The sequence below is a fragment of the Petromyzon marinus genome, chromosome 8, assembly GCF_048934315.1.
Source record: "Petromyzon marinus isolate PM22_M1 ecotype Great Lakes invasive population chromosome 8, UKy_Petmar_22M1.pri1.0, whole genome shotgun sequence".
Classification (NCBI taxonomy): Eukaryota; Metazoa; Chordata; class Hyperoartia; order Petromyzontiformes; family Petromyzontidae; genus Petromyzon; species Petromyzon marinus.
The window spans coordinates 10,549,564-10,561,728 of NC_133674.1; the positions used below are offsets into that span (position 1 = coordinate 10,549,564).

At 48.5% G+C, this 12,165-nt stretch overlaps 1 protein-coding gene across 1 annotated transcript; it reads right to left on the bottom strand.

Moving 5' to 3' along the window:
* Positions 1-1,619: 1,619 nt before the first annotated feature.
* On the bottom strand, positions 1,620-11,299 carry FBXL15 (F-box and leucine rich repeat protein 15). The gene is made up of 5 exons (XM_032949700.2): positions 9,478-11,299; positions 8,144-8,303; positions 6,772-7,071; positions 4,513-4,715; positions 1,620-3,483 (listed from the first exon to the last, which is right to left on the bottom strand). Exons 1-5 carry the CDS (start codon positions 9,498-9,500, stop codon positions 3,285-3,287), a joined length of 885 nt encoding a protein of 294 aa, XP_032805591.1. The 5' UTR covers positions 9,501-11,299; the 3' UTR covers positions 1,620-3,284.
* Positions 11,300-12,165: the final 866 nt, after the last annotated feature.

The window sequence follows — 12,165 nt, forward strand, 5'->3', positions numbered from 1 at the left end:
CTAGGGGGGGGGGGGGGGGTAAACCAGCAGGTCGAGTCCACTAGGGGGGGGGGGTAAACCAGCAGGTCCGAGTCCACTGGGGGGGGGGAGACGTCCAGGACTTATCGTGGCGCTCACCTCCGGCAGATGACCACGAGGCATTCGGTGTAACTGTCCGCATTCCTATGGCGGGAGCCAGGATATGCGCATGGCAACCGCTGTTAACAGTTTGACGAAGCGGGCACTCTTCTCGATCGTGTGTCCATACAGCAGTCGTTTTGCCAGTCCACTGCTGGACGATGGACCCCACCGCGCCGTGTTGGCTGTGAGGGTTACTTGACCATACTTCACCACGCTGGTCAGTGTTGGTTGTGCAGGCGAGGTGCAGACATTAGGGTCGTCCAGATGTCTTGTGACCCCCCCCCCCCCCCAATGAATTGACCCCTAATTTTATTTGAAGCTTTCGTGACTGCAGGGATTACTCTTTGGTGCTTTCGGTAAAGTCTCGTAAAAAGAAAATAAATTAAATAATAGAATACGACGTTTCGATTGCAACACAAGCAACCGTCAACAGGTAGAACTAAAATTGAGAGAGACAAAATACAGACACGGAGAGACACAAGCAGAGAGAGACACCCCTCTCTCTCTCTAAGGCCTCGACACAGAGGCATTGGGTGTTGTCTCTCTCTGCTTGTGTCTGTGTCTCCGTGTCTGTGTTTTGTCTCTCTCTCAATTTTAGTTCTACCTGATGACGGTTGCTTGTGTTGCAATCGAAACGTCGTATTCTATTATTTAATTCATTTTCTTTCTACGCCACTTTACCGACAGAACCAAAGAGTTACCCCTAATTGTTTTTGTATATTTGTTTTCACACCCATTGGTATACAATCAATATTTATAATCAGAATATGCATTTAGACCGTAGGAACCTGATGAGCTATAAAGCTCTTTTTAACAGCTGTCCCAGTTTTATAGCGTTAAATGGTGAGGGGTCATGAGACATCTGGACCACCTTGTATAATAATGGAGGTTGCTCCTATGCCCCTGTTGACTATCGCGTGGCACTGCTATGTGAAGCTGGCACGCGGTGTAACAGCCAATCGGTGGTGGTCTGCCTCGTGGCGGCCGACTGGTGATGATGAGACTGTCTCCACCATCGGAAAAAAAATTACTTTCTTCCACCGACTGGTGAACTACAAACAGGTATAAGCTACGTTTAGCATTCACTGGCTTGTTTACCTTCTTAAGAGGAACCAATCTTTCATGTAGGTACAGACTTATAGAATTCTCAGCGGACGAGACAGCCATCAGAAAACATCCAACTCGCGTGAAATGAATGCACCCGTTCAGAGTGCTCGTTAATGGGATTGGCAACTGGGCACAGTGGCACATTCTGAAGAAACTGCAGAGGCTTGGATGGTGACTCACAGAAGACATATCACCGTGTGCCCAAGGCTCCCAAACCAACTGGGCTGTAAGCTGTCTAGTCGATGGCAGTCAAGCAAATAGGCCTATGAGCTATGGAGTGCAGTGTTTTTCCCTCGTGTGTGGGGTTTCTCGGGTCACACCAGTTTCTTCTCAGATTCAACAACAATCACAAACCTGTAGACATTTCAAGCAGGACTCGACAAAGTCTGCACTGAGTTATGGCATACCTGGGTAAACAGGTGTTATTATTACTGAGCAAATATTATATGCATTAAGCCAGTTTTTCTTCATAGCACATGTACAAGTTGACACTCATTTTATGTTGTGTATACACAACATACATGTTATTAATCGAGGCACTTTTTGTTCAAATTCTGTCAAATAACTGCCACTGCATTTCCAAGTGTTCTAACTAGTTTCTGAACAAAGTGCAATTTTTTTATTTTTTTTATTTTTAATAATGTAAAGCCAATATTCTGGAGTCAATGCATGCTGGTTAAAACACACAAAAAATATCTAAAAGTTTGAACCTGTGCAATATCTATATATTTGGTTCATTACCTTATTTAGCCTTTCATATTGCAATGACATCTCAGGACATCTTTTAAAATGACTGCTTCGTGGAGTAAGCACCCACGAGCAACGTGCTCTGCAGGCTGTGGCTCCACAAGCACACACAGTCGTTACACCAACACTCTTTCAATCAAAGCACATTATAGCTTGGTAAAATGTGCCACAAATCACTGTGTCAATTAAAAAAAAACACACCGAATGCAGGTGGTGACTCAGAAGGCAATGACCGTATTGCAAAACTGAGCCTCTAACACTCGGAAACCTGGGTTCGAGTCCTCAGCTACAAAGATTAAACCAGATCATGAAGTACAGCAAGTTCGATATTCTCAACCCAGTGACCAAGTGGGCTATGCAAAATGACATTATACAAGTTACATTTCTACGATTTGGCTAGTGATACATTTGCACGCGGACATTTTACAACAGATGTGAAGTGAACCGCTGGTGGGCGATAGAGCTGCTAAACACCAGTTGCTCTGCAGCACCAACTTACCAGCACCATCCCCCTATGATACGGAAGACTGTCCTCATTTCTTCAGTCTTGATGTCAATAACAGAACTGGGATAGAACAGGTGAAAATAGCAGCCATGTAGCACGACAACCGCGAGGCTACCACACCATTGCAGGTTACACGTTTAAATCCCATTCCAAATGTTGGCTGAGCCCATCACCCCTCTGGGGTTGTTAAAACGAGTACCACTTTGTGGCAAGTGAACAATAGTTGTCCTATAACGCGAACAACCATACACGAATGTGGTGTTTCCCCCACTGGTCCAGGGCTGCCAACAGATATTGGCATTGCCCAGTGCATAAGGGAGACACTTTGACTAAAAGAGTCACGCATGAAGAAACACGTGACAGGCATCACCAGCTTGTGTTACACCCTCCAGAACAGGATTCCACAAAATCCAGTCTTCGCGGCCTACCAGTGCACCTTTCCACGTCTACCAATCTTGTCCATTAAAACAGTCGTTACATGTCGCACACCTGATGATTGGTAAACATAACTCGCAAAACATAAACGGCACCGATTCAAATTAAGACAGACGCACGTACACAAAACGCATCTGCTCGTCTGCATAACTGTATCAGAGCTGAACTATATATAAAAAAAAAGATTTATAAAATTATGAATTCTTAGTGCAGTCTCTGGTGTTGGCACCGAGATGATTAAAACTCGCGACACTCAACGGCTCGGTCACATCACGGGGTGGGCCGACAAACAGATGCGAACCCGGGCCAGCCACCCGCCGGCGTCGGCTCTGGCGCTCGCGACACGGCGAGTCTCCGGAGTCATCCGAGCTCAGATCTGCAGGTTGATGTACGGCAGGAGGTACCCGGCGGCGAGCAGGTCTCCCAGCAGGATGACGGCGTGCTGCGGGGGCGACTCGATGTCGATGGCGACGCCGCGGCCGCGCAGGCGCGCCAGGCCGGGCTCAGTCACATTCTGACAGCCGCTCACGGACAGGGAACGCAGCGCTGGGCAGTACTCCGCCACCGTCCTGCGCGCACAGTGATACGCCCGTGCGGTCTATAGCTATGGCTTACTGCTGATATATAAAAGTATAAACTTTTTAATTGCCAGATAAAAGCCCATTGAGCTATATAGATCTTTTTCAGAAGTGACCTGGCCACGAATGATAGCTCAACGGAGTGGCTAATCATGTGGAGATTTATAGCAGACAAATACTCTTTGTATTTAGACGTGTGTATGCTGCGCTCAAACACACAAATGCATACATACTAAGAACAAGGGCCATTGCATTCAGGCAATTTTCAATAGCAACTCATTAATTAGGCGCAACTGTGGAAGCTTTGTATGGCAGTGGCTTCAAGTGACCGAGTTGTCGAGCCAATATAAACGGGGTTTTAAGGTGTTTACTGAACACCTTGAACCTGCTTTTTGTGTTTAGTTCGTTGTTCTTCACCCGCACCTCTGATAAGCACAGTTGGCTACATACAGTGCGAAAGAAGTTCAACTTACATGCATATGACCTGTGTGATTTGACTGGAAAATTCCATTCCAGTTGCCCACTGATCATATTTGATACTGGACATCTGTGAAAGAGCCTCATAGCTCATCGGATTCCACCAGGATAAATACAGATTCTGATATTTGTCTAGATAAGAGCAACTAAAACTTTAGTAGAAAATATTGTGACAACTATCGCTGGTGACAACTGCTGGAAACAATAACCCTGACATTCCCCTCATGTAGCAAGGCCTCAAGATTGCTTGTTAAGAAGTATAGACTTGGGGCAAGCGCTATTTAGCAAGAGCATATTAGGACTGGCACATTGGTGATGTTCACACACTGCACCAGGTGCTCATTAAAGTGGAGTCGACATAGGAGATGCCCAGGACAGGTGGTTCACCTTACAACCTGCTGCTGCTGTTATTCACGGGAGGTACATGCACCCGAGTCACCCGGTTTGCAGTGCAGCGTGCTAATCGCTACACTACCGTTCTCCACACTCGGACAGACACGCGCGCGCGTGCGTGCGGACGGTGAGCGAGCGAGTGGCACTGACCGCACGGCAGCGTTGGTGACGCGGAAGCAACCCGAGATGTCGAGGTGCTGCAGTCGGGGACAGCCCTTGGCCACGGCCTCCACGCCGCGGTCCGTGAGGCCGCAGTCGAGCGCCACGCCCAGCGACATGAGGCCTGGGCAGCCGGCCGCCAGGCGCGCGAGGCATTCGTCCGTCACGCCCAGGCACTCGCTCACGTCGCACGACTGCACGTCGCGCACAACGCGCACGACACGCACGGGTGCACATGCGCACGATGACACCGGTTTGCGATTTTCCAGCCAGATGACGCGATTTGGAAGGCCCAATCAAGGCCTACTCAGTAGTTTCTTGCCCTTTCCCCGCACCTACTTATGAGCACGGTTGGCAAATGTACGGTGCGAAAGAAGTTCAACATACATACCAACAATTTGCAATATGAAGGTGTTTTGGTAATATGTTCCAACAATGGCGAAAACTGCCAAGGTGATGTGTTTAGGTTGTTCCGTAAAGATGTGAATCCGGTCCATAGTCTCTCAACACTCAAAGAAGTGCTGAGCATTGCTGGACATCTCTGAACTACAAGACATCTGTGATGATAGAGCTTCAAAGCTTATCGGATTCATCCAGGGTAAATATTCTGATTCTGATAAAGATTCATCTTCCATCTTCATTGACAGCCCTGAGCTGTGATAACCGACCACAAGGGGGCGCTCATTTTATTGGCCCGAGAGAGATCAAGGCTTGACGAAACCTTAAATTTCAAGTCGCATGCCCAAGCTGCAGTACAATGCAGCTGGTCATTGCAAGTTTGTTAGTAATTCCCAGTGATGGGTCGACTCAGCTCATAACCCCCCTGAGGTAGACAGTGAGAACCACTCTGTGGGGAAGTCAGCAGTGGTTGTCTTCTATTATAAAAGCCCGGCGTTCCGTTTGTCCATAAACTAAATTATAAGAGCCTTTCAGAAGGCCTGAAGCAAAAAGTTAGAGAAAATGGACCCCCCCCCCCAGATGTGGGGGCATAAAGTTGATCCAACAGGTTTACAAAAATTGTCGACCCCCCCCCCCCCCCCAAGTCAGTAATATCTACACACATGGGGGTACTCGAGAAGATGATTTCAGTGGCGACAAAGCGCCGAGAAGCCCTCCGCTGGAGCTTGAATAAAGCCGCCGGAGGCCCCCAAAATTTTGGTACGACTAAATTTGTCGTTGCCAAAAACAAAATAGAATTTCCACCCACTGGCTCGGTAAAAACGCGTTTGGCAACTCTACCACTACCGTGGTCACAACTCTCAGGAAACTTGTGCGTTTTGATTTCGCTGCTGATTTATAGGGCGCAGTCTAAATCTTGGCCATCTCCTCTTAAACCCCTGCCTCATTGCAGGATGTATTTATCCTACTCTTCATTTCCTTTCACAACTCACTCGAGTCATTATGACAAGCAGATTGCTAAGCGACAGCAGGAGAACACTTGAATGGCATCCACCATCTGCCTTAGGTTTTTTTCAGTCCTCACAAAATATTCACAAAGTAATTATAAAAGGTCAAATCAGGAAGAGGCATTAGATCCTGTTTACTGGAGCAGTAAACATATGTAAATGTATACTATTTACATCGTTCATAAAGATATATTTCATTAATGAAAACCTGAGGCACAAAATGCAGAAGGGATTAGAATGTTTGGCCAATTCGGTTTCGCCGGTATGCTTCGCATGTGAGAAGACACTGGAGTATCTTGAGAAAAACCAGCACGCATATCTAGTAGTAACTCCCAAAAGCGTCCAAATGGGTCCACAAACCCGCCTGCTGTACTATCTCAGCCCAGCGGATTGGAGAGGATGACAAATCTCAATACGATCCATCAACCATTGCCTCCAAAGCTCTGAATCAAAGGTGTGCATCATCATGCCCGGCTGTATTATTAGGTGACCACGGTGGCGAGATGTTAACTCCCTCGCCTGGTATGGATGAGGTCGTGGGTTCAATTCCGACCCTGACACCTGTATATTTAGAGTTCACGTGTTCTCCCCGTGGTAGCGTGGATTTTTCTCCGGGCCCTCCGGTTTCTCACTCCACATTTTGAGCGATTAAGATGTGGCCAGGTCACTTCTGAAAAAGAGCTATATAACTCAGTGGGACTTACCCAGTAAAATAAAACGTTTATTGTGTTTAACGGGTCTCAAGAGCACGTAGCAGTTTCTGCCAGACACCACCAACTACCCCCATGAAAGTCAAGGCGTCGCACTTCACTGCAAACGCCGCCGCCGCCGCCGCCGCCACTACCTCCAGCTGCGGGCAGCCCTCGGCGAGGCCGCGCAAGCACAGCGGCTCCAGCCACTTGCAGCCGCGCAGGCCGACGCGCCGCAGGCCCGGGCAGCTGGAGGCGAGCGCGTGCAGGCCGGCCGGCGAGAGGCGCGAGCAGCGCGCCAGCTCGGCGCGTCGCAGGCGGAGGTTGCGCCGCACGAGGGGCACAAGCTCAGCGTCCGTGAGCCAGGAGGAGCAGCCCGTGAGCACGAGCTCGCGCAGCGCGCTGCTGTGCTGGAACAGCTCGGAGAAGCACGTGCGTGGGAACGTCGGCGCCACCTGCGGCTCGACGGGGACAGCACAACGCCAAGGCAGCCAGCCGGTTATGTACGCGTAGTCAACAACATTATATCTCTCAGATGTTTCAATTCGATGGGAATCCGACTCGGTTTATTTACTGTGAGAAAATGTGTTCCCAATATAGCAAGGGATGTACATTATATCAAGGGATGTACATTTTACATTATTTCTAATAAGCAGTCAGGCAAAGTGTATGTATGTTAAACTTCCTTCGCACCGTATGTTGCCAACCGTGCTAATCGGTGGTGCGGGGGAAGGACAACAAACTCAACACATAAAAGCAGTTCTAAAGAAAAGCGTTTTCAATCTAGATTTCAAAGAGTTCACGTCAAGTCCATGCCACAGATTATCCTCATTACCTCCATATATAATGGAGGTAATGAGGAGGTGAGTGCAGGGTTGCCATACGCTTTCTGGAGGTCCGGGGAGAAATCCCAGATGAGGCACCCTCAGGCTTTGCTGGACAAACTTCTCCACCTGCCTCCCCCCCCCTCTTTCTCTGCTATAAATTTCCAGATGGTAAGGCAATTTTTTTTTGCGCTATTATTTGTGGCCAGGTCGCTTCTGAAAAATAAGCGAATAGCTCAGCGGGCTTTAACCTGGTAAAGCCCAAAAATAGTTTCATTTGTTTTTTCAAATTCTTAGCTCTTTCGGTAAAGTCACGTTGAAGGGAAACAATAACATAATAAAATATATATAAAACAATAAAAATTCTCACGATGTTTCGACCATAACGCAAACGGTCGAAACATCGTGAGAATTTTAATTGTTTTATATATATTTTATTGTTTCCCTTCAACGTGACTTTACCGAAAGAGCTAAGAATACGAATTACTGCAGTCACGAAAGCTTTAAATCATTTGTTTTTTTTCAAGTTATTCGTTTGCCTTTCCAATACTTTGCACTCCTATCGTGTTTGCATCGTCCGCCGTTGCAACGCTCTGACCCGGCCCCAATGGACATCTCTGCAAAAAAAAAAAAAAAAGAGCTTTTACAGCTCGTCGAATTCCTCCGCGGCCGTGGGGGAAACGGGCCACGCCGGCCGGCTCACATGACTGAGGTCGAGCGAGCGGGCCGCGCTCAGGTGGAGCCGCACGAGCTCACGGAAGCGGCGGCACACGCACTGCAGCTGCAGCAGCTGCGCCAGGGGCAGGCGGGACAGCACGTGGGGGATGAGCACGTCCTCCCACGGCAGCTCCAGCAGCGAGTGCCTAGGGAGGGAGGGAGGCAGAGGGTAGGGGGCACGGGCGGCAGCGACGGCACGTGTTGTTACACGGTGGTGCTAATGTATCTTTGATTCTATTTGCGAGCTTGCACAGCTTTACATTTTTTTATGCTAATTCCTTTGTCAAGGCGTCTTTTCTGTTTACCCACTCACGGCTTAAAGGAGGCGACCTGCGCTTGACTTTTTTCACTCCAACGCTGTCCTCCGGACAGGTTGGTCCCTTCACCTGATGAAGGCCACTTGTGTTGTGGTCGAAACGTCGTGATTTTTTGTTATTTTATTTTTTACCTACGTGACTTTACCCAATAGAACAAAAGAGTTTGTTACAATGTGACAACGCGATTTTTTTTAATTAAATGTTAACAACTTTAATTTTTATATATATATTTTTTCTATCTACGTGACTTTACCGAAAGAAGCAAGAATACAAAAAACATACTTATATTCGATTCATTTCACGAGGTTGAGAACATTCAATGTGGAGTGTATAAAAAAAGGATCACTTCATGCCAAGGAATCAGAATATTTCAGAATTAGAATGCATATTTAGACTGGAGGAATCCGATGAGCTATGAAGCTCTTTTTCACAGATGTTCCAGTCGGTCCCCGTCATCTCAGAATGGCCAGCTGAGATGACAAACTATCCTCCAATAAGTTAACAATACGCGTCCCTCCCATATTGGTGTCCAACACATCTCCCATGAGTCACACGGCCTTCTGTGAGTGCATCTTAACAGCACAATTGGTCTCAGTACAAGCAATGCCCTGGACCGGTTTCGACATTCAGCGCCTCGTCAGCAGTCAGGCTCGCTGGTGAGCTGTCCGACGTTTCGGCAAGGACCTCTCTCTCTGTTTCGACAACGCGGGGGGGCGGGGGGGGGAGGTCTCAGCTGAGACCCCGGGGGGGGGCATTCAAAAACCTAGACGCACGAATCGATCCACTAATTGTTGTAGAATTGCCACCGACTCGACTCCCCGTGCACCGATCACACAGGAATCGAACAACCAATAAATCGTCACCCACGATTTGACGCGTTTCAATTGCCGCAAGAATCGTAAAAAAAACGTCTCGGAAAAAATCCGGAATCGATTCGGGCTCATAAATAAATGTTGTGTGTGTGTGACAATCTCGCGAGCAAACAAAGGGCACGGGGGAGCACCTGCGGGCAACCTGCGCCTCCATGGAGCCGGCCGGCCGGGCGGGCGGGCGGTCGCTTATCTGTCGCGCTGTTGCAGCATGCGACGCTCCGGACGTGAGTCGGGGAGTCACTCGGGAGAGGCGAGCGGTAGCCGCCCGGCTATCAGCAGCCGCGCTGTGGAGGGGTGGGGGGGTGAGGGGGGGGCGCCTTTTGACCCCTTCCCGCGGTGACGTCGCGCGCGAGCCACGGCTCCCTCTCTCCCATTGGACGAGATATCGATCCACGGGTGATCGCGAGGAAGGCTGTATCGATTATCGCTCGCCTCGCGATTAATCGGTCGCCCCCCCCAAAAAATGTTTAAATCTCACGCGTGCGTGCGACTCGCGCCTGGCGGATTGAAGGATCTGTCGAACACGTGTACGACTTGCGGCCCTATGTGCAGGGGTGTATCTTGTGTGTGTATGTGTGTGGGGGCGGAAGGAATCGATTCCGGAATGAATTTGTAAGCCGTCGAATCGCGATCGTTAGATTCAGTCTCATTTATAGCGCTTGTCATTGGGCCACGTTCAACTTCTTTCGCACCGTACGTAGCCGGCCGTGCTGAATCCCATAGCCATCAACCCCATACGGTTTACACGTTATTCCTGTACAGGGAATTTTAGTATCAATACGGGAAAAAAAATATTGTCTATTTGTTTGTGTTCCTCCCTTGTGATGGGACTTTGCAGGATGAACGTTGAGATTTATCAGGGCACGGGGTGACCATTAAGGTCTGGAATGGTCTGTAATAATGAGGTAGGGCACTGATAATGGTTTGGCAGGTGTGCTAATCGTAGGTGCGGGGGAAGGACAACTAAGGGGCCGTCCATAAATGACGTCACGCACCTAGGGTGGGGGGGGGGGCAGGCACAGTCCGTATGATCACTGTTATATTGCATTTATGGCTTTGTTTTTGGTGATTCCGAAAACTTTTTTTAGTTTGGCCATGTTATTGTTTATTGTATTACGGAGTTAGACTGATGGCCTTAATCTAAGTTGTCTTGTGGTTGTTGTTGTTGTTTGACTTGCATCCCACTGGGATTTTTGCACACAGCGTTGGTGTACGGTGCTATTTCAGGAATATTTTGATGTTTTTTTTTCCCTGGATTTTCTGTTTGCACAGTCACACAAAGTCACTTTAAGATGTTTTCTTGTTCATGTTTTTGTTTGTTGCGGTTGCACCCGATTCAAGAGCCGAATGGCTCACAGGGCTATACCAAATAAATGGAACTATTTGTGACGATGTGTGACTTGGTGGGGGGGGGGGGAGGTCAAAAATCGTCAAAAATCGCGTGACGTCATTTATGGACGGCCCCTAAACACAACAACAATAATTTATAAAGTCTTCAATCCGAACGATTTAAAAAAGTGCATAGCTCCCAGTGGCTTCCGAATATCGGAAGAGCGTTCCAGACGGCCGCAGAAGCAGCACATCTGAAAACGCGAGATGGGGGGGGGGGATAGGCCTCATTGAGGATCAAGGATTTGGGTTTTTATTCTCAAGAGGGTCCTGCCAAGTCTTTGTCGCATAGGGGGCGATGTTGCTGCTGCTGCCGCTGAGTGTGATCCCAGTTGAGTAATTTTCTATGAGCCAAGAATGTCTGTGTCCCGCGCGTGACGTCACTGCACGTCGGCCAGCCCCCCTTATTAATAATCATGAGCGGGTGACTTCACTCCACATGTAGCACCCCCCCTTCCTCATTAATAATCATGAGCAGGTGACGTCACTCAACATCGAACAGCCCCCCCCCCTCATTAATAATCATGAGCGGGTGACTTCACTCCACATGTAGCACCCCCCCCCCCAATCCTCATTAATAATCATGAGCAGGTGACGTCACTCAACATCGAACAGCCTCCCCCCCCACATTAATAATCATGAGCAGGTGACGTCTGACAAATGAACACCCCCCCCCCCACTATTAATATTAATCACTACACATGGGGGGGGGGGGGCGAGGCGCCTCCTCCCCCCCCCCTCGGCGTCAACTCACAACCCTCACTACAAAGGCAGAACCCTCACGTCATCACGTGATCTCCGTGACGCTGTTGCTGAGACATCGAAGTAAAAAGGACGTCGTGATGAACAAGGGATTATAACCTTTAAATGAAATAAGTCTGTGTCACCGCGCCCTTACAAATTGCACACGCATTGATGCAGTGAATATCACGTCGCGGTGTGCTGCTCTCTTGCAAGTTTCAGATTTACTTCAATACACGGACGGGCAAAAGGCGAGTTTAAATAGATTTCAGCATTGGGATGGTTGCATACCTATCAACCCCTTTGTCAGTATCTACCTTATTACAGACCAATTCAGACCTTAGGGGCCGTCCATAAATGACGTCACGCACCTGGGAGGGGGGGGGGTCAGACCTTTGTGACGATGTGTGACGAGGGGGGGAGGGGTTGAGAAATGTGACGTCACATCAAAATGCGCAACTTTAAATACATAAAGACAACACGTTCTACTTAATTAAATATACTTTTTAATAAATGTTTTCTCCTACAACATCAGAGTGCAGTAGCCACATTAAATACGCACTACAATGACGACAATAGTTTAAAGCGATTTGAAGCATGTTTTATTTGTTTGGGGGGGGGGGCAGAGCTTTGTGACGTCATATTTGAGGGGGGGCCTGACTTTTTGTGACGATGGGAGGGGGGGTCAA

Coding starts and splice junctions, on each gene's coding strand:
- FBXL15 (XM_032949700.2), bottom strand. CDS start 9,500: ATGGAGGCGCAGGTTGCCCGCAG. Junction 8,304..9,477: donor GAGGCGCAGGTTGCCCGCAG/GTGCTCCCCCGT, acceptor CTCCCTCCCTAG/GCACTCGCTGCTGGAGCTGC. Junction 4,716..6,771: donor AGGGCTGCCCGCAGCTGGAG/GTAGTGGCGGCG, acceptor CGCGACGTGCAG/TCGTGCGACGTGAGCGAGTG.